Source organism: Syngnathoides biaculeatus, chromosome 3 (genome assembly GCF_019802595.1).
Source record: "Syngnathoides biaculeatus isolate LvHL_M chromosome 3, ASM1980259v1, whole genome shotgun sequence".
Taxonomy (NCBI): Eukaryota; Metazoa; Chordata; class Actinopteri; order Syngnathiformes; family Syngnathidae; genus Syngnathoides; species Syngnathoides biaculeatus.
In genome coordinates, this window is record NC_084642.1 from 21,493,546 (window position 1) to 21,516,475 (window position 22,930).

Sequence of the window (22,930 nt, forward strand, 5' to 3'; positions counted from 1 at the left end):
ACTTAGAATTGAATTGTCACTTTATAAAATGTTATTATTTTTTTTAAATGTAGCTTTGATGATGACAAGGGCTCTCCTCAGTAACTCGGAAAGTAAGTATTTGTGCGGTTCAGGAAATATCTGGATGGATGGATTATTTTTTTATATTTAGTGAATGCCTGATTAATTTCCTACACTGCCCTACCCAAAATGATGTAGCAGAAATGACAGAATGGAGATTACATATTTTACCTAGCGCTGGGCGAATCGTGGTCCCTTGACTTAAAAAAAAAAAGATGATTAAACATATTTAGCATTTATGTTGCAGAAAATAATCATAGAATAATTACTGTGTAAACAAAAACAATAATAGAGGCCTATTCAGACCGCACTTGTGCAGTGTGAAAGGAGTGCACGACACAACGCCAAGAACCATGGCGCCCTGGTCCAGCGTGTCCACATTTGGACAGTACTGCTGATGTAGCAGCATAGCAGGAAGTCCCACTGGAGAAGTAGACCGTACCTTGGCAACTTCAGCAAGATATACATATCTTTTTCGTTGTTGTTTTTGCAAAAGAAAGCTCTGCCTTTATATGTCTGTCACTGTACTTTCTATCTTATACCAAAGTTCACGACACAAAAATACTGCATTATCAGAGCTTCCTCAATTTACTCAGTACAATTCCACCAAAAAAAAAAAAATGCACGGAAATCCATCCGCCAGCCTCTCTCCCATCGGAGAAATATTCTCACATCACTGCAACGCCGCTCTTAAAATAGAACTTTTTTTCTATTCAAAGTCACGCCGAGGAATGTCTATTCCCTTTAGCATGGCCAACTAATCAAGCACTTTTTTGGGCAGCTCCGAATAAACAAAGTGATTGGACAGACGTGTGTTTTCGATAATAAGCTGCCATTGACAGGGTGTATCGTTTTTGTGCATTTACGAGCAGAAATTCAGTATTGTCACTCGAAGCATGCCGTGTAAATCCAGCCCGGGTAATTTCTCAAGGCTTTCATGTGTAACGAATACCAGGTAACGCTGTGTAAATGTAGTATAACTTCACCACTTGAGGACTTCAAATGAGGGTGCTGCCACTGAATTTAGCGGCCCGGGCTCAGCAGTCAGTGCCACTCGACTTCCAAATAGTGACATGGTGGCAGTGCAGGTTTGAGCCCAAGAGTGGCTGGGCAGTGCGGGATTGTCAAAATGTGTGGGAACAAATTTTCTGAAAAATTAGGGAGATGCTCAGTAAATGGTGCTGCCATAACACGTCTGTGTTGGAATGTCTATGTAAAATCACACATTGAGCTGACACTGTTAAATCTGTGCAAATGAGATGGCTGAGGCCCCAATTTGCTAAAGCGGTCTGAACAAAACAGGTGTCATGATCAGTGTTGCCGCAGTCACCTTGAAAAACTAAGAGAGTTATTTTACTGATTACTTGATCTTAAAATTAACTTAGTTTACTGATTACTTAATTTCAAAAGCAACTTACTTTCAACAGCTGCCAAGTGGCAGTAATATATCCACAGTCCCAAAAAAGAATTAGCCGAAACGCACCCGTTACTTTTGTCACGTGCGCTACATAAATTACAGAATGATGTCATCCACATGAACCAATAACTTAAATACTAGTGTAGTTGAAGCCACATTAAATAATATTATTACTATTAATTGGGAGGCAGTTTACCACCAGTAAAACTGTATTCTTAATGTGTCAATAAAAATGTAGCAATCAAATGTACTTTTTCAATATGTAAAATAAGAAAGAATAGTGTGGTGATTTCTTTGCACTTTTATGGTACTGCACCGTCTTTGTGCATTGTGTAATCAACACTTCTCAACGTCTTTCTTCTAGTCGTTGGAAAAAAGGGCAGTCTCAGTTAAATGCTTCTTCACATTTGGATCGCTCTTTGTTTGATTCACAACCTACAATTGACTCCGTTTGGTGAGAGATAGCAATGGCACAAAAGCCTAGTCTAATTAGTTTCCCGGGAAAAGTAACTCATTACTTTGCTTGTGACACAAAATGGCGGATATATCACCGGTCAGATAGGTTAACGCACGACTAGAGTCTTGCCCTCATGTTAGGTTCCCTATACCAGCGTATGACTGAGGATGATGAGTATTGATGTACGCTGTAAAATTGCCTCCGGAGGGGGAGGTGGTCCTGGGCACCCCACGTGTTTGCACATCTAAAGTTATTGATCTCATACTCCCCCCTCCCTCATTCAATGGCTATGGCCCAGGGGACTTGGTCTACTGTGTGTGGCTGTGTGATGGAAGCTCAGAGTGAGATGACCAGATCTTCAGAGATTGTCCTTTGGGTAACTGCGTTTTTATTGGGTCTGGTGCACAATCGCACTAGTGCCCTTGTCTCTAGGATTTCCATGATCAGGGTTTTTGGGGCCAATCACAAATCAGCGGGTTTAAATTACCCATCACCGATCCAATCACAAGATGGAGCAATGAGTCTATTTGAATGATCTGTTCATTTACTGTATATGGTGTACTTGTGTACTTAATTCCACCAAAAATATTTTTACAATAAATAATGTCTGTGTTCATCTCTTTATGCCAGCGAGGCTTAGCGACATAGCTTCAAATTGAGAGCCTGATATCCTGCAAGGATGCAAAAGGGTAAAATCACATGATGCTTTCATAGAGGATTTTCCTCTGCATCTAATAAGAGCTCCGCTATCAAATTGGAGAAGTGCTGTCAACATCCTGAGCAATCAATGGCATCCATCCCCCAACTCCCCAGCAGCAGCAATAGCAGCCTTTAACCCTTCCTGTTCCAGCATGCCTGCCCCTTCACTGAAATGCTGCCAGTAGTCTTTTGTGTAATGGCTGCGTTAAATTGCTATCCAACAACACATCGACCCTCTAAATTGTTCAGGTTTCACAAACTATAACTGGTCGGCTATGAGGAGAATGCGAATTTGGCTTCATTAATGCAAAATAAACACCAATGTTTGAGTCGCAATAGACAGTTAAAGTGGCTTTACAAGCCCTACCAATCACTACAAATTGTCTGCTGTTGGTAAAAGGCACAAGGGAACTTTGAACCCGTAATTTCCTCCCTATACCCGCCTCCCTCAATAAACGGCACTTCTAATGTATATTTTCCAGATTCCTGATTCGGTGCTGCGTCAGTCAATCACATATGTCCATAATGTGATAAGGCAGACTAAAGCTAGCCCTGTAAATCCGCTCCCTGTGACCTTTACAACTCACACAGTCACAGAAAGATCCTAATCATAGTGCTAATGCAACAAAATATTGCCATTATACTGATGTCCATCTTTCAGAACAATGGAGAACAAACCTTGGTGTTTAAGATGCATTTTTATGAATGTTTATGATGTCAAAGAAAGTTTCCTAAACTTGAAGCTATTCAACTTTAGAGTTCCCGTAAACCTTTTGCATCCAAAAATTTTAAGACAGAAACCTCTGTTAAGATTATGGTTTTAAAACGTAATTTGAGCACTTGGTGTTAAGGTCACTGATCGCGACGAGTGAAAATGTCAGTAGCCACCTTAACCTGACTAAAAAGGTGATGTGAAGCGTTAACATTCCTGTTTTTGACCACAGCGTCTCTTCAAGAGTCAACATGTCTTTGCAGTCATTAGGGTTCCTGTTCCCATTGGAGTGGACTGTCTAAAGGCCAACCTACTAGACTATATGTTCAGATTATTTTTTTTTAAATCACCAAACCATATTTGTATTTCAATTTTGATCATGCTCATTACCTACAAACAGATGTGTCAGTAAGTCACACATGTTTCCCACTCATCATCCTGGAAGTAGGATCCCCCACATATGTAGTCCCTTCTTAAGGCCCCCGCCCAAATGGGGCTTTGAGATTAGGGGGACATCGTCAAGTCCTGTCAAGCCCTTTGAGACTCTTTTGTGATCAAGGGTTATACAAATAAACTTGACGTGACAAGACATGTAAATCTGAAGTCTTAACCTCCAAGCAAATCCCAAGTTGCTGTGGCAAAAAGGAGCAAATTGATTCTCCATGGAATTTCAAGCAACTTGAGGAAAGTCATAACTTGAGGTAACCAAAATATACAGTTTCGCTTCACATCTGAACTTGTGTTAGTTCACAGTGCAAACACATTCACAATGACAGCTTTTTGATGATTCAAACATTTCGTTGTATTGTTTATTTTTTTGTCCTCTCAATCAAAATCAAAACCCTCTTGAAGCTTAGTTCATGTTTGACAAGGTATTGGTTCGCTTAACTTTTACATTAACTTACCATACCTGTTACCTTTGGAAGTTGTATATTGAGGAACAAATTTGATGTAGTTTCTTTTGAAATCACACTATATTAAATGTATATTCTCAACTATAGGCAGGGAAGACTTACAGAGCGATGTAGAGTATTTCCACACGACAACCCTAGTCACTTTAGATGGCCTCGCTGTTACACAGATTTTTTTGTGTATAATTTTTTGTGTATGGATAGCTTGTTTTTTTTTGGGGGGGGGGGTTCTGCAGCGTATTGTCTTCTGCGTCTTGATTCGCTCTGGGAAAACCCACATTTTTGTTCGATTAGGGAAAAGACTGTAAACGATTGTCAATCAATCCCCTCCCTGCCAAGTGTCCTGTACTGTACAATCCAGAATATGGTCAGCTTGCCAAATTTGCATAGTTATTAGATGCTCTGTGTTCACAAGTTTTCTCCCTAACAATCGACGAAACGCTCTGCACTCACAAAGGCACCTGCAGTTGCAACCAAAAGGCACAGGAAGATGTTAACCATTGCATTCGTTCATTACACTTCTCAAATGTAATCGGAGAAGGCATGTCTGTTGGTAAGAATATTCTCGCCAAGAAGGGAAAAAAAAGCAACAACTACCGGTAACTATGTTCTTCACTCTCTCAAAAAGACACGGGAAGAGGAACTACAAAATACGAGTCAGTCGCTATTAAAATAATCTTCTTCTTGTTTTCCTTTCGGCTTTTCCTGTTAGGGCTCGCCACAGCGTGTCATCTTTTTCTATCTAAGCCTATCTAGTGCATTCTCCTCACTAACACCCACACTCTTCATGTCCTCCCTCACCACATCCATCAACCTTTTCTTTGGTCTTCTTCTCGCTCTTTTCCCAGGCAGCTCCATCCTCAGCACCCTTCTACCAACATACTCACTCTCTTGCCTCTGAACATGTCCAAACCATCGAAGTCTGCTCTCTAACCTTGTCTCAAAAACATCCCACTTTGGCTGTCCCTCTAATGAGCTCATTTCTAAGCCTATCCAACCTGCTCAGTCTGAGCGAGAACCTCAACATCTTCATTTCTGCTACCTCAAGTTCTGTTTCCTGTTGTCTCTTCAGTGCCACTGTCTCTAATCCGTATCATGGCTGGCCTCACCACTGTTTTATAAATGTTGCCCTTCATCCTGGCAGAGACTCATCTGTCACGTAGAACACCAGACACCTTCCGCCAACTTCCTTACCACTCTCTCCATTGCTCTGTATTGTTGACCCCAAGTATTTGAAGTTGTCCACCTTCGCTATCTCTTCTCCCTGGAGCTTCACTCTTCCCCCTCCACCCTTCTCCTTCACACACATATGTTCTGTTTTACTTTGGCTCATTCTTCTCCTTTCCAGTGCATGTCTCCATCTTTCTAATTCTTTCTCCACCTGCTCCCTGCTTTCACTGCAGATCACAATATAATCTGCGAACATCATGGTCCAAGGGGATTCCAGTCTAGCCTCATCTATTATAATAATAATAGTAAGTTCTTATGTGTAGTCTTCTCCGACCATGCATTTCTACTTACAATTTGATTGGCAGGGCTTATTTGAGCTGCCATGACAAACCTTGAGATTGCTATATGACAGTTGTTAAAATCTTGGTGGTTCTAAAATTGTATGTGGTGCAGTTCAACTACCTTAGATCCTAAACATATCTATGGTCCACTTGAAGGGCTACTTGTTAGTGGAGTGAGAGTCAAAAAGAGCGAGGACATGTAATAATTGTTAATAAACGCAAGATGTTCAGTGTATAGAAAGGTGGTTGTGTAACAATGACAAAAAAGAGGATACCGAGTGCTGCAAATGGCAACGTGTATCAGTGTTGGTATTGGAAGTTAAGAAATTTACCCTCATGTTTGCTTTTATCAGCAAGCTTGTTAAACCTCAGGTGGTTATAAAATATATTGTGAATCCCCCTCCGCTCCAGCACCCCATACATCCCTGCCCTACCCCCAATTATGCAAGATTATACACAGGCAGCCAGCGATCTGATTTACTGCCTGTTAGAGTTGTTTATAATGGCCAAAGGTTAACAGAAGTGTAGAAAAAATGCTGTGCAAAGGTCTGTATGTTCTCCAAATGGACTGTAGTGTATTTACTTTCACATGATGATCCTCTGACATGTTTTAGTGGAATGCTATAGAGAAGTAAAACTCAGCATGGATCGGTGAAGCCATTTTCCTATTAGGGCCGTTTTATTTTTTTTGACGTCCTTAATTAAAGGCTCATCTTGTATTCATGACAATTATAAGTAAATAGCCTTTGGGGTTTGAGTCTTCAAAGTGCTAGTAATGTGGTGATGATTACATTTTCAGCATCCCGGATATAAATTCTAAAGTTTGATGAACAAGTCTAGGATTCGCGCTTAAAAAGGTCAAATTGGGCCTTTTTTCTGCTTTCAGCTGTAATTGTGCTTGGAATTGCTTAACATTGTTCCAATCTCCAACATAAATTATTTAATTTGTTCCAGGGTCAAACTGTTGCCACCTCAAAACCTTCATTAGTGCTACAGGCGCTATTTCACAGTGTGTTCATGACGTTGGCAGCTGTTCTAAAATAATCTAACATAAAGTGGAACTAAATTTAAAGTAAAACAGTCAAGTTCATTTATAATCACAAGAGTCTCAAATGGATTCACAGGCCCACAGTTTGCAATGATTGACGACATCCCCTAATCGAGACCCCCAAACACCCCCCCCCCCGAGTCCCCCCCACTATTTGGGCAAGGGAAAACAAAACGCCATTTAGGGAAAAAGGAAGCCTTGAGAAGCCACTGCACATGGGAGGAGTCCCGATTCCAGGATGTCAAGGCTGCGATGGATGTCTGGTGAGCAACGTTTATCACAGTCTGGTGATGTACGATGTTCATGAAGGTGGCATAAGAGTACATACAAAGACAAAAAGGCACCGCAGGGTACATTCCTTCCATGGTTTGGAACTGAAACCTCCATCGCAATGGCTCCAAGGGAAGTTGTCAACCTCAGATATTGTCCCAGTTGGGCGGTGCAGAACCCGAGCTACAACAGCCTCAGATTCGGTCGATACTACGACCACTGAGCTTTATCTCTTCATATCAATTGCGACCGGATACACTCATTACCTTGGTCATGACAACGACAATGGATTGTGTCGCGTGTAATATAACAACGAAATGGGGGAAAACGTGTGCTGGTGGTCACCGGCGCTTGGGAGGGGACTTTACTTCAAGTCACTTGTCAAGTGCTTGATGTACACTCACGTATTTTAATACAGTACGCTCTGCAAACAGCCAACAAAATGTTATGTAGCCTGACAAGCTCGTGGTAACACTCACGCTTGTACTTAAGCTTGCCAGCATTCTGTCGAATCATGCTCTAAAGTTTCAGTGTGTGTCAAGTAATTTAATTGGAATAAAAATAATGGCAGTACGTTAACACCCATTATTTCTCTCATGTTGTAATGTTGTTTTGACCTGACTGATTAGACAACATGACCTGAAGATACTCAGCATACAGTACACAAATATATACTGTACAGTAAATTTCCATGATGTTTATATTTGCAGCCGCTTGTTTGAACAGTTGAATACGGCACATTGAGGCATCTGGAAATTGCACTCAAAGATGAATCAGACTTGTGCAAGTCTACAATTCCCTTTCTGATCTCTTGGCTGATTACTTTGGACTTTTTCACAATGTTACATAAAGAAGCAGCGTGTTTCAGGTGTGCCGAGGTCAAATACAACCACAAGCATGTTTCTATTTAACATAAATGTGTCAATAAGTCTGCCAGAAGCTTCCAAATAAATTGCATCTTAGTTTTAACAAATTCTTTCAAGGCATAGGTATCTTCAACATCTGACTTTGAAGTACATAATGGAACAATTGCTCAAAAAAATCCCATCATCATTATTCTGACATTTAGAAAATACAAATAATTTTGCTAATCATAAGTGACGTAAAGCAAGAAAATTTTTCTTTGTCTGATTCCATGTCAGATTATAATGGAGAAAAGTGTGTCTTTATACTGTATGTAAACATCTGCTTTCAAATGTATATTCGCAGTCCTAACATGTAGGGTTGTGCAGGACTAAGACGTATGGTATTTGATTGACAGCAGAGCGGGGGTGCTTTCAGCACAGGGTTCAAAGTGAGAGCTGAGAGAGACATTTAATTTTTCACAATTTTGAAGACTCGTTTTAAATTTGGGGTTTTATTTATTTATTTATTTTAATCATTCAAATTTGGGGGACTTTTTTGCGTTTTCTTCTGTGGTGTGTCAAATTTACATAACACTTATTTGTATTTTGCTGGGATTTTAAGTTCCCGTGTTCTTGGAAAACCAAAACTAAATGGGAAGAATTTGTCTACTTAACTGATAATTCATCACTTGTATTACAAACCTCCATTTCTGCCTCTTTAATAACGACTATCGCAAGATCTGTCTTTTTGAAGGTTTAACTCCATGTTTTTACTTTTGAGGCATATTTCCACCGTATTTGTTTATGTGGCGCTCATTTTACAAGCATTTTGTGTGAAAATCAGTTTATGTAATACAGTTCATTGGACGACAAGCTCTTCTGTTCAGGTCCTGTATTTACCACTTTCCAATGAGGTCTCCCTCCACACCACCACCACCACATCCTGCTCCTATCTTACTCCTAAAGGATCTTGTTTTGATCCCTGATAGTTTTATAGGTTTTTTTCTTTGAGACATTCCTGTTTGGCACATACCGTGCAGCCCTCTCTGCCTCTTTTTTCCTTCCTTCTCGTCTTGTGAGGCCTTTGCAACCCCCCACTCACAAACACAACCATGGGCACTACACACGTGTGTGTGTGTGTGTGTGTGTGTGTGCGTGTGTGTGTGTTTGTAAAGGCTGTTGACCAGCCCGCCCTCTCCTGACAGCCCAGCTACACTCAATGAACTTGGGCCACCCGTCACAGCTGCTTGTAGGATGCGGGGGGTGGAGATGATGGGCTTGCGTATCCAGCTGGGTCGGAAGACAAGGGCGGGTAGGGTGGAGGGCAGGGACCAGATACAGATGGTTTAGGTCAAATGGAGATGTTTGAGGATGAAGAAAGAGGCGGGTGGGGAGGGGGACACAGGAGCTCAGGGGCAGAATAACTCTAGAGGTTACTCGCTCCCACCCGCCGGAAAAGTCCATTCCCACAATTACAGAACGTATTAGGTTTCCAAGCTCGAGTTTACCTATTTTTGCTTATTGAAGGGAAAATATGACAAATACATAAGGTGGACCATCAATATTCATGTGGGTTAATGGCCAAGAACCACCACAAATGTTTTGCAAAAATTCCGTCACTTATTGTTTGAAATTGCCTGTATAGTTTACGCCCTAAATATACTCGAAGTCATCAATGCCAAGTTTACACGTATTTCATCCTGAGAAAAGCGGCCATGTGGGAACTTCCTTTGTTTACTTCTGCCGCCATTTTGTCCCAAAAGACTGTTCTTCATGTTTAGCTGGGGACTTGTTGCACCTTGTCTTAGTAGTTAAGTGGGACCGCCTCTAGTAGTGATTTGGCTGAACGCAGTCAACCTGGACACTAATTAACTGTTGTGAAAATAAGTTAACCCATTGTTATTCTAGGCGCAGCAAAGTGACCAACTGATTAGTATGGCTGCCTCACAAACTCAAAAATTCAGTTTGTTGGAAAAAAAATGTGGGTTTTCTTTCAGATTCCCAAAATACACTTATTAGCAACATTACAGACTCAAAATTGTTGATAAAGACTCAACTTGTCCACGAGTGTCAATGAGATTGCGAAAACCTGTCTACATGTGCTCTGCGATTGGTTGGCAACTAGTCAAGGGTGTATCTAGCACATCACTCAAAGTAAGCTGTTATCGGCTCCGGCTCACCCAACTCACTCACTCACTCACTATAGAGCTTTTTTTTTCTTGCTCAAATTATTAGCTTTCTATTTTGTAGGTTCCAATGCATGTGCATGTAAGAATTGAGTCACATTACAGGTATCAAAACACATACAATAGTATACAAATTGCTTATCTGTATTCTCTCCTTTTTTTTGTTTGTTTTTTAACAGAACGGAAGTGCAAGCTGGGGAGATGATGCGGACAGTAGCAGAGGAAGAGGAGAAGCCTCTCGAGACTTTGCCAAGGTGTGACCCTTTTGCTAAAAAGAAAAACATTTGCCCCAATTAAAGGTGCCCAACGGGTCGTTTCAACTTTGAAATGGTTTCAAAGGAAGTAAGTTAGCGTCTCCTGTGGGATCAAGATGATTGTTAAAAAAAAACAAAAAACAAACAGAAGCACACACTTTCATAAGGTAAATCTAATATTGATAATTTTTTTCTTTCTCAGAAAAGTGAGTAATACAAAGTAGTCCATAAAATGTATTGTTTTGGCTGAACCACGACTGATAATACCTTTTTGTTCTTCAGTTGTACGAACTGGACAATGACCCCAAAAGGAAGGAGTTCTTGGATGATCTCTTTACCTTCATGCAGAAAAGAGGTACACTTATTTGCATTATAAGAATAATATTTAAATTGGATCAATAGTCTTCTTGAAATTGCACTGCTAGCAGATTAAGAGGGATCAACCCTTTTACTCTGTTAAAATGATCGGCAGTGTTGTTCAATGTAAGTGTTGTTCGTTTTTGGTCAGTTCGAAATTGAAATGGTGGCAGGTTTGTATTTTTTTTCTGTGATGTTCATGCTAAGATTTAATACTAATAATAATGATAAATTACAAGTTACAAGTAAAGAGTGGCTTGTAACTTGTGATTTATCATTATTATTATTATTATTTATATTTGTTTATATGACAAGTTACTCTTGTTTTTTCATTGAGTACTTTCTTACTCGAGTAAATATTTGGAAGATGACTCTTTACTTTTACTTAAGGCATATTATTATAATGTAATAATACTCTTACTTCAGAACAATATTTGGTTACTCTACCCACCTCTGGACCTGACAAAACGCTTTTGGATGAATGGTAAAAAAATTCCAGAAACATACACCTAAACTTGGTGGACAGCCTTTCCACAAGAGTTAAAGCTGTTATAGCAGCAATGTGTGTCAAGTTGTGTGTGATGTGTAAATCTTACTGTTCGTAATGAATATTGCACTGAAACTTGATTTGAAGGAAATGGTGAATGAAACTTACATGGGAAATGACGGCACATTGCCTAGTGGAACAAGCCAAAAGGAAAACAAGACTTTGTACTGTACATGAAAAAGAACACTCTACACTGTCCACCCACTAGGTAAAGCACAACATTGTTGTGCCTGTCAGTCTCCCTGGATGCTAATTGGCACGTAACATAAATTGATCTCTGCAGAAAATGAGAACTAGTTTTTAAATTATGTGATAAACCCCTCCAGTTGTATTCAATTGGAATGTTATCTCCACAGTTGATAATGTTGTACAGGGAATGTACTTTGAGTGAGTCCCCACAATGAATTTCATCCAAGAAACTGTTTCCATATATAAGTGCACACAACATTGGAAAGAAGACTTGTTGTCATGGTCATCAATTTCTGTTAAATACGTCTCAACATTCTGTAACCACTCATATTTGACGAGTGGGTTCGCACCCGTGCACCATCGCACTCGCAAATCTGCACAGTCGAGCACGAAAAATCACGTGCGTAAAATTTCTTACGAGTAGAAAAAAAGATATTGAAAGACGTTGGTTATTTTGTGTAGTCTTGACATTAATTTACATGTTTATTTCATAAACGTTGTTAACAAGACAAGCCTGCTCCTAAACAATCAGTATTCACCCAGAAAAAGGAAATGCAAGTTAACCGTACTGAGCATGTATGGAAGTGATGCCGAAAGTGCATGTTCTGAGCTGCTTCACGTACTGCAAGCGCATTTACGTCAAAAGTCATCAGCATCATGAGCCATGTCAAAGGAAATTCAGTTACACCAGGGGTACTCAATCCGTTGATCGTGAGGCAGTTTTGGTTGATCGTGTGACGGCGTGCCCCCAAAAAAAGACCTTAGACTATCATCCACCTCGTCACTTGATTCAGGTGTGGCCAGTACGTCGAGCACACACACATAAAGGCGCGTTCCAGCAAGCTGGCCTTCAATTTACGGCAGTCGCGTGCACCCCACACCGCCCCGCTGGTCGATCGCGAGAGGCTGGCTGCTTGAAAAGTAGATCTTGGGGGGAAAAAAATCTTGGCACCCCTAAGTTACATTGAAAACAATTGCTTTGACTTGATCTAAGTTCTAACGTTAGACTAGTCTGTCCATCTCTCCAAATGCGAACGGTCATTTTCCACGCGGTACCGCGTTATCTTGAAGTTGAAAACTTTTCCCCTCTACATACTTTAGGAAGATATAGATCAACTACTACTAGCTTTCATTAATGGATTGACAATATCGATACCGCTGTAAATTACACTAGATTATAACAATACATGACGATTGCCGACAGGAATGTTTGTTGCAATGTATCGCCATCTTGTTGCCCCTAATGCCGATTATGTGTAAATAAACTTTCAGCATCTTCATTACATTGCAGGTATAGACCGTTCCTGTTCATTCCTTGACGGGCCAGTGCATTTAACTTTTCTTCAGATAAAGGTTGTCAGATCAAGAATTTTTATTGATGAAAAATTTTGAATACAATTTTATATCATGTTACTAATATCAGTTGAAATTGGAAATTGTCATTTCTGAGTTTGAAATTTTTGTGTTCTATTTTATTTATGTATTTGTTTATTTTATTTTTAATTTACAGTTATGTTATATTAATCCAGTAAATTATTTTAAGGTCTTGAGATTCCATTCCTAATCATACCCGCAACTTTATCTGCGACCAGGACTGACCATACCCGTACATTTTACAAATGTGAGTGACTGCTGTAACATAAGTTTATCTTTTGTGCAGGAATCTCATTTACAACAACCGCATCATATTCATTCAGCTGAGACTGTTTACAAGGCTTCAGTTTTGGGTGTTTGATAAGTCTATAGCTCACAAGGTTTGATTCCATGCTGAAATCATGTTGTTTGAATCAGAGAGCTTGTGTTAGTTTATTTAGTCAGCTGCTGACAAATGAATGCATCACATCCAATTTTCAAACGTAACTTAATGGGTGTTTGCACTTATATGTTAGCGAGCTCCCTGGTCTGGTCAGGCCTTTTTAAGTCCTCATTTGGGGGTTTGAGGAATTAAACTGAGAAGGAGTGATGGAATCTGTCAGGGCCCTGTTAGCCTCTCCGTCCAGCTGCAGACGGCAGTGGCAGTTTTTTGCTGACCCCTTTACACACTCTGATCTATCACCATGACTCAAACGCAGCCTGACAGCAGATAACTGACTGGACACGCTGTGCCAGCTCTTGTTATTCACATCAATATAATAATAAAATAATTTGCTTGTTAGCTAAAACGCTAACAGTTCCTAGACTTACATTTTTGTGTCACAGAAAAATCCAAAGGTATATAAATAAGGATTTTACATTCTGCACTCTGGTCAGGTACAACGTGTTTTGAATGAGAATTGATAAATCCCAAAATGCAAGACTCTAGCAAAAGACATACCTAGTGAAGAAAATGCAAAGATTGTGCCTTGTGGGAGGCACCTGCACACGTTACCACTTAGGTGATGCTCAATTACCTGCCCTTTGGCCCATGACGAAAAAAAGCGGCTTCGAAATACAGGGCTATCTCTACTTACGAAATTAATCCGTTCCGGAAGTCATTTTGTAATGTGAATTCAAGTATATGTAAATAGCCTAATCCATTCCAACCCCCCTGCGGAAAATAAGCATTCAAAGTACATAATATAAAGAATAATAAAAATTATGTTCATTTACCTTTGGCGTTGGGCGACTATGCAAAGAGAAGGGTGAGTGACAAGCAAAAGGCCTCGTGGGGGGGCAGTGGAGGAGGCGAACGTTTGACAGGTGAGAGAAAACATATGTACGAATGTACGCATGCACACCACTTAATTCCACTAAGGTGTCTTGGGGCCCATGGTGAGTAAAGATGAATGAACTTGCAAAAAACACAAACCAAAAACTTATCAAAAACTTGTACTTTACCAAAAGCGCTAACGTTATTCGGTGATAATTGAGTATCCAAGGGAAACGAAAAGCAAAAGATTGATGTTCCTCCGAGCCAATGGGATGCCAGGAAGATGCTACGACAGTAGCCAATGGGATAGCAGCTCTATCTTGTCACATGACCAAGAAACAGCATGTGCATCATGGGTAAAGATTGAAATCTCTCCTGGCCAATGTGATGCCAGGAAGATGCTACGGCGATAGCCAATGGGGAACCAGCTCCATTGGGCCACACAAACCGAGATAAAGAATGTTTACATTCGGTGGAATTTGGGGGCTGCGAATCCAGTGCCTATTTTTTCCTTTCGTGTCCGAAATTTTCCTTCAAAACAGACAATGTTTTTCAGAGGAGCCGTTTCATAACCTGAACTTTTCGTTACTAGAGACAATAGAGATACCACTGTAAACAATAACTCAGCCAACATTCTTGTGCCATTTTCCTAACCTCATAATGTGTGTTTGCCGAATCTTTGAGTTTCTGATGTAAATGTGGTTATCAGAATCAGTTTTACATTGCCGTATCAGGGAAACAACAGTAAATTACAGTAGCTAGCGTGGCTCATGTTCCCTGGCAGTGGAGAAGAGGAATGAGTCGCTGTCAGACATCATCACTGACCTACTGAGTGCTCATCTATAATGGAAAAAGGGAAAAATATACGAGCCTTTTTCTCCCTCTCTGAATGTATTGACCATGATAATGCTCGTAATGATTAGCAGGGCAAGGCCAACATTAAACAGCCGGGTCAGGATGAGAGCAAATATCTTTGACTAAGTGAATTTAATGCAGGCGTACTCTGTCATTTCAAGACGAAAGGCACTAGGCAGACCTCTGCTGCGGAGTCTTAATAACGGGGAAACAAATTGTGTGGTGGCTGCGGGTTTGGGATGTGGGGAATGGGGAGTCTCCTTTTGTTTTTTGTTTTTTTTACACTTGTCAGGATAAAGCAGAAGCGCGACTACTCTCTCATTACACCACATTACCCCTCATTTGGTGTCGACTTCAAAGGTACGGCGACAGGATTATTACACTTTTTTTTTTTTTTTTTTAATGAATGTAAGAGCACGAGTCCTGCTGTAGTTCATTATTGTTATTTTGGCAACAAGGGTTTCCTCAAGCTATGATATAGGAGTCCAGCAAGTAATAAACTATTGTTTTGTTTCAAAAAGTCGATAGGGGGATTAGCACACAAATATTGTAGACCAATTGCTCCTCCCTTCTTTACCTTTGGGCAAATAAACGCTGATATGATTGTGACAGATAAAGTAAATCAGACATCCCAGCCCTAGTAGAATTATATAGGGGTTAGAAAACAGGTGTATTATTACAGGAATATATTTCTAAGAGGCTTTTTCTTAGAATGTATTCCTGTTTTTTTAATAGAATTACTCTTTTTCAGAACAAAAGGGGTAATAATACGAAATATAAATGATTTGAAATATATATATATGATGGAGTAAACATTTGAAATTCACGGAAATCACTTCTTTCCCCTCATTTAACTTGCTATTTGATACAATATTACAAATATGTTGGAACAGATGTGGCTAAAATTCCTGTGGCATTTAGTTGTAGACATGGTTGTTATATGTGATTTGCATTAGGATTATGAGGGGGTTTTTGGAAAACAGTCCTCCTGATATATGGGGGTCCCTGTAGCTAAAAAGTTGGAGAACCCCTGCAGTCGAAATGCTTTGACTGAACTCGCTGCATATTTTAGCCAAACACGGGGTTCCACCGATGGCCAGAGGCAAATGGCCGAGGGCTTTTTCCCACCTCATTCGTCGCGGGGCCATTCAGGCTGCGAGAGGAAACCAGCAGCGGAAGGAAAACTTACGAGGGATTCCCATTTCCTGCCCCTGCACTTAAAAACAGGCTCGCTGTGTGCATGTTAAGGAATTTTAGCAGCTGCCTCAAATCCTGTCTTTGCGTAAAGGGGCCCATTGTTGGCCTCAGTATTTTTAAAGGAAGACGTTAAATTCCTGACTTCTGTTACATTAGCAGCTCTTCATTTCTTAGCCTGTTGCTCACTTTGCACAGTTACAAAACAGCATCGCAATTTTTTTAAGGTGCCGATACTGAAAATACTATCCCTCAAATGATATGACGGTTTTTTTTAATCGATTTTCTGGTATCAGCAGCATCGACATTTCAGACATTTTCAATCTTTCCCCACACCAGTGATGCTAATCCAGCTGAGTATTGGCACTTCATCACAGCACACTCTGTACTGTTTTTGTGTGTATTTGTGTGTATTTTTCCTTGGAAATGCGACTGCTTGTTGGGAAAATACTACGTACAGTTTTCAGGATTACCCAGCGAAAAGACTATTACCGAAGCAAACCAAAACAAGGCTAGCTTTGACGTAACCGTCAATTGATTGGCACCACCTGTGAATTGGGCATGTGGAGGGTACAGTCCAGCTTGGTCCGACCGCGTCGTGCAGTGCGGGGCGGGCTTAAAGCAGGTTTTGTTCTCTGGTTGACTGAGAAGGTCATTTGAATCTATATTGTCAAAAGATTAAATACAGCAAGAAGGAATGTGCGACAAAAAACGAACACATCACCTTCTTCTTGATCACGCTTCAGTCCTTTCCCACTTTTGATGAAGCAGACACTCTTCCACAGTCACCATTGTTGCTGTTTTGTTCCTTGTTACAGAAAGGAAAGTAAAAATGGCTACCAGAAATGACCAAAAAGTGGTGAGAAAACTCCACCCTATTCCTTCCTTCCCAATACCAAATGCAGCAATACCGCTGCCTTGGAGAAATCTGCAGCACATTTTCAAAACTGTGCGTGAAGGTTGCGCTGGAGTATAAAGGCAAACTATGCACAGCGATGTAGCCCCACACGGAAGTTTAAAGAGGCCTTAAGTGTTCATTTTGATTTACTCTTGAAATAAATCTGTTTGCACCATCCTAAACCAATCACCAACAAATTCCAAGTAGAATTCACCCCCAAATGGCTGCTGCAAGTCAAAGTAGCTACCTTCCTGTTCAATTCCATGCACAGGTCCTTCAATTTATTTGCATCCTGTTATTTTTCAACCTGTCCACTCAATTTTGTGTTGAAACCAGAGTAGTCCAGGTGAGGACATCTTGTGGTTGTAACTTGTACATCATCAGGTTTGCCTTTTTTGTGTGCTGTATATTGCCGCTTTGGGGTTTTGCAAAAAGTATCTATTGGCTACAACATTAGAGATACTTTTTGCAAACATCACATTTTCTTTTTAGACCTGTTGCACGTGCTGTGGGGCAAAAGTTGTCAATATGAATAAATCACTGCTTTTGCAAGACATAAATGGGCAAGCACTATGTTGCATCTAGAAATGTTGTGTTGTTTTGTTTTCTGTATAGCAAAATGTAAATTTTATTCTGCTCATATTGTTTTTTAGTGGGAATTCAACTCTAGGTTTTTTGAGAAATAGACACAGAGCAGTCGGTCAAAATCACTCTTATGGCAGCACTGACTGCGGGTTGGAAAACAATATCCCTGTTTGCAGCCAATTTGTTAGTCTAAGGAGTGCATCTCGAGATGGACGCTCTTGAACTACGGAAGCCACTAAAATAAACCTGTTTAGAAAAAAAATAACTGATTGAGTAATTTGAATCAGTAAAATTGACAAATCACCCTGCAATCTTCATCAAATACACTGACAGGTGATATGCTAACATTCCACGCAACATGTTTTCCCTTCAATGTTTTTGAAATTACGATATGGACATTCTTTAAATGTGTGATGTTAGAGCATCCCAAGCATTTCTATTAGCCTGAGCCAAGCCTCATTGGCTAATGTCCAAGTAATGGCTATTAAACATGTTTCCTGGCTCCTGGATTGACGCATTTCGGTACAGTATATGACATAACTTCATCATCTTCATTAGACTTTTGTTTTTTCCAAAGCATGTTCCGTATTTGTTTTGGATGAACAAGGCGCAATCGTGGGTATAAGAGGGGGGTTGGAGGTGTCATATCACCAGGAAGAAAGTGATGCGGCCCACTGCCTGTCAGCGCTGCGCACTTGAGATGATTGGCTCCCAACCGATTTACCGACACAGAGCTAGGGCTACTCTTGTTCGGCAGAATAACGGTGGGTAATGAAGGCCACCTACTGTAGATCCTCTCTAATCGGAAGTGTATTCTCAGCTTAGCAGGGACCACATGGTGCGTTATCTGCTCTTCAGAGTTATTCTGGGAGGAGATACTTTTATCCTGTGTCATGAAGTCATCTTATAAGGTGCCAAGGAGTGGAGGAAGGAGGATGGGGTCATGATGGGGGTTTAAGTGGAGAGTTGCTGTGTTTTAGCTCACAAAGTGGATCACACTGGCCTTTGTCATCGGAACAAAGGTTGTTTATCCTCAAACCATCCCAAAATAAATAAATACATTGGTTTCACCAAGTTGTAGCAGGAATTTCAAATGATGATTTTGAGGCATATTTTTGAGAAAATGTTGGTTGAATTTGACTCTTGGGAAACAAAGCTTTGATTCCTTCCGGCTGAGGCCTGTTTGCGTTTGCTTTGAACGTACTGACATGTTTAGTTCCTCTTTTCCACATTAAAAGACAGAACTGAAGACGTTCCCATATCCATGTTGTTCTTTCTATTGTGGGAAAGGGAGGCCTCCCAGCAGGACATTAGAGGAAGTTCCCTGACGATAATCCTGAGACCGTGAGCTCTGTCTACACTAATTACGCCATGAATGGGCTCTGGGGGATCAGTGTATGCATTATATTACTACTCCCCCCATGTTCCCTCAGCTTGGAAACAGGCAAGACCCTCTGCGCAAATCCTGACAATGGGAAAAATCTCTGATTATTTTTGCATGCCACTTTTGTCGAAGTAGCCACTTTCAGGCCGAGATCCCACAAAAATTTCAGCATCATAGGTGTAACAAAGAGCCAGAATTAATGACCTCACAAGCCACAAAAATTCCAGGTCTTTGTCGTACCACCATTCAGTGTCTGTCTGAGAACAGTGCGAGCAACAAATGATTTCAATCTAGGAGAGTGTGGTACATGAGTGTTAGGTCACACCCTTTTTCAGGATATTTTGGATCCTCCTGCCTACCCCCAAAGACAGAAAGTTGCCCAGTCAACTGTGGCCGATTCCACACTTTTTACACAGAATGACAGGAAATGACACAGGGAAAAAGCAAACTTTGAGAGGCAGTGCAGTTGCTTTCAACAAAACAAGGAAAAGAAGTGTCTGGGTTTACACTTTAAAACCAAGTCAAGACTTTTTAGAAGAACCTTACACAGATTCGGCTTCATGGCTTTGTCGAATGGCTAGCGGAAATTGAGTTGTGTAAAACGGCTGTTGTGATTGTAACATCAATACTTGACATCTTAAAAAACTGAAGGAAGTAATTATTTGGTACCTCACTGGTTATATATTTGCCCACTGACAAAGAAATGAAAACGTATTTATAATGTCAAATGTATTTTAGCAGGGAGGGACATAATATAAACAAGAAAATCTGGAAAATCCCAAAAGACTCAAATTATTTTGCAAATCACTGAGGGAATTCAGCATTTGTCCTCTATCAAAACATTCCTTGGTATTTTCTGAAGAATCCCCTGATGGCCAGTTCAGAGGTCAAAAGTTTCTAGGAGTGAATCACCAGGTGTGCCCACATCTCGGAAGGAATTTTGGGCTACTCATCTTTGTAGATCTTCTTCAAATCCTGATGGTTGGCTACCACCTGGCCAACTTGGAGTTTCACTCCACCCCCTTCCACAGATCCTCTATGCTATTTAGGTCCGGAGACTGGCTAGGCCAGGCCATGAGCTTAATGTCCTGCTTCTTTAGTCACGCTTTCGTTTCCTTGGCTGTGTGGTTTCGGTCATCATTTTGTTGGAAGCGCTACAACACATTTTAAGTTTTCGGGGCGAGAGAAGACTCTCACCCGGGATTTAATTATACAAGGCTCCATCCATATTTCCCTCAATGCAATGAAGTTGACCTGTCCCATTTACAGAGAAACACCCATAAACATAAAGGTTTCACTTCCATGCTTGATACTGGAGGTGGTGTCATAGTCTAAATGGCTCTTCCTCCAAACTTGGCAAGTCGAAGTGCTTCCAAATAGTTACATTTTTGTCTCATCTCACAACATTACCATCTCCCAATCATTCATGTATTCATTTCAAACTTGAGACAGATCTGTACATGTGCTTTATTGAGCAGGGGGAGGTTACAGGCACTGAAGGATTTTAATCCATTCCGGTGTCGTGTTTTACCAATGTTTTCCTTGATGACTGTGGTCCCAACTGCCTTGAGATCATTAACAATCTCTCCCCTTGTAGTTCTGGCCTGATGCCAAACATTTCTCATGATCATTGATACCGTACAAGGTAAAATCATGTCAGGAACACCAGACAGAGTAAGCTTTTATGTTTAATTTATGTACATTTATTAATTGTTCTAATTATTGCAAAAGTAGTGGTCTGTCTCACCCTGGGTCTTGCTAATGGTCTTGTGCAAGTCTACCAAGTTGTCCCTGATATCCTTAGAATGTTTTTCATCTTGCCCTGATGGAGAGGTTGTGTCTGATTTGATTTTATTCATTGAGTTGTCTTTTTACAAATAACAAATTGAGATCGATGTCATTCATACAGCAAACAAGTTTAGATTAGGACTACTTTCTTCATAGTGAGAGGAGTACTCTCTGGGAAACTAAATTCACACAGACTAGTGGGGATAAAACTCAAAGTAAATTGTTTCGTAGGGTTCAAATACTTGTTTCACAAAATGAAATTCAAATACATTTTTGTCTTTTTTGTTTAAAAATGCTTTTCTGCATTTTCCTTTAGATATTCTGTCCCTCACTAATAACATAAACCTAGCATTAAAACAATACATTGACTCCTCATGTGAACTTCTTACAAAATCCCTGAGTGATCAAATAATTATTTCCTCTTCCGTTCGATAAAGTCCTACTTTATTGACATTATAGCCGACAGGCGAAAATCAATTTGGTGAGGATTATTGTGTGTGCAAGCACTCGGTGTGTTGCTGACCTCGGCCAGCTAACGTAGTGCCTAATTCTGCCATCTTGTCATCGCCATGTCTCCCAAATCAATCATCATGCCTGCGGTTGCCTTTTAATTCAGCTGCAACAGTTTTGCCTCTCACGCCAAAACAGCAGCAAATTACCAGCAATAATCTCCTTGCTACACTACATCCAGGGCATAGAGTGAATTATGGTCATACCTGTTATCAAGGGTCACTGTCACACTGTTTGTAATGGGGTGCTGGACTCAACTTTGTAGGCAGTGCACTTCCCGAGGTTACAGACTGCTCGGCCAAACTCCAGAAAAGCCCAGAAAGCCGATCATGTCAACAACAAGTTGAAGTGAGTGATTGATCACAGCCAGCAACCATGGTTTCTATTTAGCCCACAATCAACCCAGAATCTCCACGTGACAAACATCTTCTTCAAACTGAACGAGAATGATGTTGACCCACTCAGGATCACCAAACCTCACCATTATCATCAAAGGTTTGGCAGGTAGCCCCACCTGCACATGCATCCACTCCTTCAGTGGCCTTTCCGAACCGGCCCGACTCACATCCATCGCCTTCTCCAACCCTGCTGGTTGATGATTACCTCATCAGGAACATTACATCTAGAATCCCAATCATCCACTCTTTCTCCGATTTGAAAATTCAGGATATCATCAGAAATAACTCATGAATTAGACTTTACACGAGCAACCGATCAGCATAAAGTGCTCATGATCAGCCGATACGATATCACCGATCAACTTGACGGAAGTTCTGTAAATACATAGCACATGCCAAGAATTGGTGTCCATGTCAGAAGGAACAACACAGAATATTGTGAAAGGTTGTCAAATGTGATTTGTCAGTCTTTCTAGCCATTTAAAGACTGAGACAAATCTGTTTTATCTGATCCCTACTTTCCGCCGAGCGGAAAGGCAGCTCCGTCAAAACCTGGTTACAGTCAGCTTGCTCAACTTTCAATGTATTTTTGTTTGAATCTGTTCTGGAAGCAGCCATCATTTCTCAACAGAGATAGAATTCACCCAAGCACTCAATGCAAATACAGTTGAACAGAGATGTTTACATGCGCTACATAAAAAGACAACCTCTTTTCTCCACACTGACATGAAATCAAATCTTTTGCTATTTTAGGTTAAACAGGACTTCCAAAATTATTTCTCTTTGCCTTCTGCTAATCCATCGAGTTGTCTTGGCAGGAGCGTGCTTGCTACTATTACTCATCTGCCACGTGTTGAATGCACCTTGCAAAACTTTGTCCAATTCATCTGCTACGTTTACATCTGTGAAGCTCCTCTGGTTACAAAATGACTTAAAGTTCCACTGACACCTGAAATATGAAATTTAGTATATTGTTAACCAAAAAAAAAAAAAAAAAATCAGCCAGAATGGAATCATCCGTTTGTTTACAGCACGTCAGAATGCTGCCGTATATCAATTTTTTTCCCACTGTTTTTTCTGCATGTTTGCCGGCTCGTTGTGTGTTGGCTTTTGCTTGAATAGTCGGGAGGATGGATTGACTCTTCACACGTTTCCATAAGACTCGATTCGTCGTGAAAAATGGATTGCACAGGTGCAAAGGAGAAGAGTTCCTCACTTGTCTGTGT

At 40.6% G+C, this 22,930-nt stretch overlaps 1 protein-coding gene across 1 annotated transcript in view; it reads left to right on the plus strand.

Moving 5' to 3' along the window:
- Positions 1 to 22,930, plus strand: part of LOC133498223 (AT-rich interactive domain-containing protein 3B-like) — a 102,042-nt gene that overhangs the window by 41,853 nt on the left and 37,259 nt on the right. The window contains exons 3-4 of the mRNA XM_061814791.1: positions 10,296 to 10,370; positions 10,653 to 10,725. Coding sequence (XP_061670775.1) covers positions 10,296 to 10,370; positions 10,653 to 10,725 — 148 coding nt within the window. The remainder of the gene's footprint in view (positions 1 to 10,295; positions 10,371 to 10,652; positions 10,726 to 22,930) is intronic.